Here is a 3,807-nt window from a genome sequence, read left to right on the forward strand (position 1 = left end):
TACACACAAAATAATAAATTATTTTTTGGGTTTGTTGCATTTTTTTCTTTTTGCCAGGGGAACACACAAGGTTTCTATACATAGCCCAAGCTGATCTCAAATCCAAAATCTTCCTGCCTCAGTCTCCCCAGTGCTGAAGACTATATGTATAAGCCACCACACCCATTTTCCCTGCCTCCCCCTCCCCCAACCCAACCTCTTTTTGTTGATGAATTGTACTGTGCTATCTGGCTGTGAGTTTTTTTTTCCTGTTTCTTTGAGACAAGGTCTAGCTATGTATCTCAGGCTGGTCTTAAACTCATCCTGGCCAAAATCAGTAGCCTGTATTACCCAGAAGTGAGCTCCAAAACAACCACAATTGAAGCCAAAACACAGCTCACACCTAGATGTCTAGGAGAACTCTCTTCAGTGACAGAATGTCCCACCTCATAACCACTAACCAGAGTTGCCAGAGGACCTGACTGAAGTATGGCCCTCTACACAAAAGAGCTGGAGACACAGAAGACAGGCATGCCAAGAGTCCTACAACTCACAGCTCTGTCAGATAGGAACCCTGGGCCATATGAGCCAGTTTCTTCTAGAAGTCAAATGTTGAAAGAGAAGAAAGCTGGGGGAAGCTGAACCAGTAACCTAGACCCAGGCCTTTAACTAGCTATACTACACAGACCTCATCTGGATCCTAATTTACTATAAAAAAAAAACCTCGTAGTCTGGTAGTATATGCCTGTAATCCCAGCATTAGGGAGGCTGAGAAGGAGGATCAAGTATCCAAGGGTAGACTAGGCTATGTGAGACCCTGTCTCAATAACCCCCCAACAAAACAAACTAAAAAAACAAAACAAAATGGAGACAAACAAAAATGTATGCACACTGGACATCCAATAGAACCAAGAAAGCAGGTATGTTTGGGGTGTTATACGTTTAAAACACTCAGATAAAAAACTAAGATGGGGGATTCTGGCTCAAAACATAGGGTAGGAATGACAAGGCAAGAAAGGTGAGATTTGTCATTCTGTTCTGCCTACTTTTCACAACAACTAGACTTTAAACTCTCCATAGTACAGCTAAAACCCAGCTGAGGAGCAGCACCTTGCCAGTAATGTCACCTTTCTTGATAAGCAGCATGGTGCTAAACCAAGAAACACTGCTCTCAAACCAGATGTCCTCCCACCAGAGCACAGATGTTCCACTAAGGAACCACACACAGAGGAGCCTAGTGATAGCCGGAAAGAAGGCAATGCTCCTGGTGTACCTTAAACACCAGCATGGAAGGCTGCTGCCTGTATCCTTGGTCTCTCCTTAACTGGGTCCTCAGAGAAGGCTAGCCTATCTGATCCCCAGTAGTTTGCTGAGTGGACAACCCATTGAGCACAGATTAGCCTATGGAACCAGCAGAGGGACCTCAACAACTGCCCCAAGACCCCAGTTTCCTGTCAGTTCACCCCCCACAGACTTTCAAGTCTTCCAGAGGCAGCATTAGAGGTAGAAGTAAAAATGTGGCTTCTTATCCATTCCTCACTCACACTCACCTGCCCACAAATGTTCCCACACAGTGTGAGAGGACAGCACCTTGGGAATCCTGCCAACTTAGGCTGGGCCAGGCTATCCACTCTCAGGGCAACAGCTCAAGATACAGCACTTTTCAGAAAGACCACAGACCTGTAGGCCCTCATTCTTCATTTCCTGGACAGCTCCTAGTAGGCCAGCAGGGAAGGGGGAAGGGGAAACCAACAGGAGCTGAAACTGCCAGCCAGCAGAGACAGAGGTGCCTTCACCCACAGCATCCAGAAGCAAAGGGTGGGGTGGGTCTGATGTAATACTCTTAGCCCTAATAGCTGGCGCGGGGGGGGGGGGCACATCTCCAGAGACAGCTGCGCCACACATGCTCCAGCGCTAAATAGCACAATGACAGGCTCCGTGTCGGGTCCCAACCTCACCTCCAAAAGACACAGTCGTGCGCCCCCCCCCCATTAAAAGTAACCCCATGGTGAAATCAACCAAGAGCATTACAAAACCTAATGCAAGGGCCCATCCTGGTTTTAATAGGCCTGAAGAATGTAACAAGATCCGCAGGGGATTGGAGCAGGGGCTTCTGGAAGGCTGAGGTGCCTAAAAGTCCCCAGGAAATCCAAGGGGTTGTGATTAATAGGCTCCAAGACAAATGTCTGCAACCTTATCCTCTGCACCCTTCATCCAATTCTGGTCCCCCGCAGAAGCCCAAACCTTATGCTGTCGTCTAGAATGTGACATCACACTCCAAGCCTGTAAAACAAGGTCTTCACTGTACACCTCCAAAGAGTTAGACTAAGAGTTAATAGCGATAATCTATAACAAGAGCCTGGCCAAGCCTAGTTCAAGGCACTTTCTCAGTGAGACTGCCAGAATGCAAAACTGCCCAGGTCCCCTCAATGATTTAATCCCTCCCGGCAATTACCCCCTCCCAATGTTCCCAAGATAATGCAGAACCACCAGGGACCCACACCCATCTACCCTCTACCCACTTCGCACTTCCCCTGAAGTGCTCACACGTGGCGAAGTCCAAGCTACAGGCCGCTGGACCCACCTCCTTGTCCTTTCTTAAGTATGGACAATTCTTACATATCCATCAAATCCTTATCCGGACCCCTCGCGAGACAAAAAAACGCCAGCCCCAGGCTGCATTCCAATTAGGCTCTAATTAACGTATTTATTCTTAGACCGCCTATCACGCCCCGCACGCTGTCACAGCGGAGCTCCGGAGAGGAGGACCTTTTCACAGAAACCGGGATTTTTGGCTACCCCTCTGGGCCACGCCGGCTGCGGTCCAAGGTTTTCCTTATTTAGTCGGGCCGGCATCCCTGCTCCAGCAGCCTCGCCCTGGGAGCGGTCTGGCCTGGCTGCGTCTCGCGATCCGAGCTCGAAACCGCGCCCACGCCCTGCGCAGCTCCTGGAGGGCCCTCTCTGCCTCAGCCACGCACTGGTCGGGTGCCACCAAGATGCTCAGGCCAGACAGCCCGCCGCCATGGCAACCACAGCCCGCCCGCACAGCCTGGGCGCAGCTACTCACAGCGCGGTGGCGTCCACCGGGATACGCAGCGCGGGCCCAAGCGTCCGCAGCCACCGGCCAGAGCAGTTGACCCGGCAGGCCGCATCGGGTGCTGGACTGCAGAGACAGGGGGGCGGGCAAGGCCCGCAGCCCGGCCTGGGATCCCCCGCCAGCAACCCGAGCCACAGGCCCAGGCCTAAGGCCAGCGCCAGTCGAGCGGGCGCTCCGGGCGGCATCGTCAGCGGAGCGCGCGCATGGCCCCGGCTCCCCGAGGCCCTGCGCGCCGGCGGCCGCAATTCAGGAGGAACCCGCGGACCTCATGGTAAGGCGCAGGGCCGAATCTGGAGGCGGCCGTGGCGTGTCTGCTGCTCGACAGCGGCTCTGCGTTCCCGGGCCAGGCCGCACCTCAAGGTCTCGGCCGCCCGCTTGAGCCCTAGAGCTGCACTGCAGGCCCAGCGCGAACTCCTCCTTCTCCGCCAGTCCTCCCGCCCCCAGCTCGGCACTCTGCCAAGCCTTCTCAGGCTCCGCCCCTGCGCCGCTTTGCCCGTAGTGGGCGGAGCTAGAGGAGGGGCGGCCCCACAGGCTCCGCCCTCCACTCTGCAGTGCCAGTCGTGGGCGGGGCTAGGGAAGGGGACGAGGTTGGAGAGACTAGCGGGCTCCGCCCCTAGCGTTGCGATGTCTACAGCCAGGCGCCGGGGCGGGTGGAGAAGACTCCACCCCTTTTGCCGCAGAGCAGAGAGGTCCCACCCATCGCAGGGCAGGGATGGGGGTGGGGGATGGGG

At 54.5% G+C, this 3,807-nt stretch overlaps 1 protein-coding gene across 4 annotated transcripts in view; it reads left to right on the plus strand.

Moving 5' to 3' along the window:
* The first annotated feature begins 2,672 nt into the window (after window positions 1-2,672).
* Window positions 2,673-3,807, plus strand: part of Rab26 (RAB26, member RAS oncogene family) — a 16,914-nt gene continuing 15,779 nt past the window's right edge. For all 4 annotated transcript variants that reach the window (XM_008845108.3, XM_008845089.3, XM_029569692.1 and 1 more), the window contains exon 1: window positions 2,673-3,347. In XM_008845108.3, coding sequence (XP_008843330.2) covers window positions 3,280-3,347 — 68 coding nt within the window. In that variant the 5' untranslated portion in view covers window positions 2,673-3,279. The remainder of the gene's footprint in view (window positions 3,348-3,807) is intronic.

Source organism: Nannospalax galili, unplaced genomic scaffold (genome assembly GCF_000622305.1).
Source record: "Nannospalax galili isolate Female #2095 unplaced genomic scaffold, S.galili_v1.0 scaffold471, whole genome shotgun sequence".
NCBI classification, from domain to species: domain Eukaryota; kingdom Metazoa; phylum Chordata; class Mammalia; order Rodentia; family Spalacidae; genus Nannospalax; species Nannospalax galili.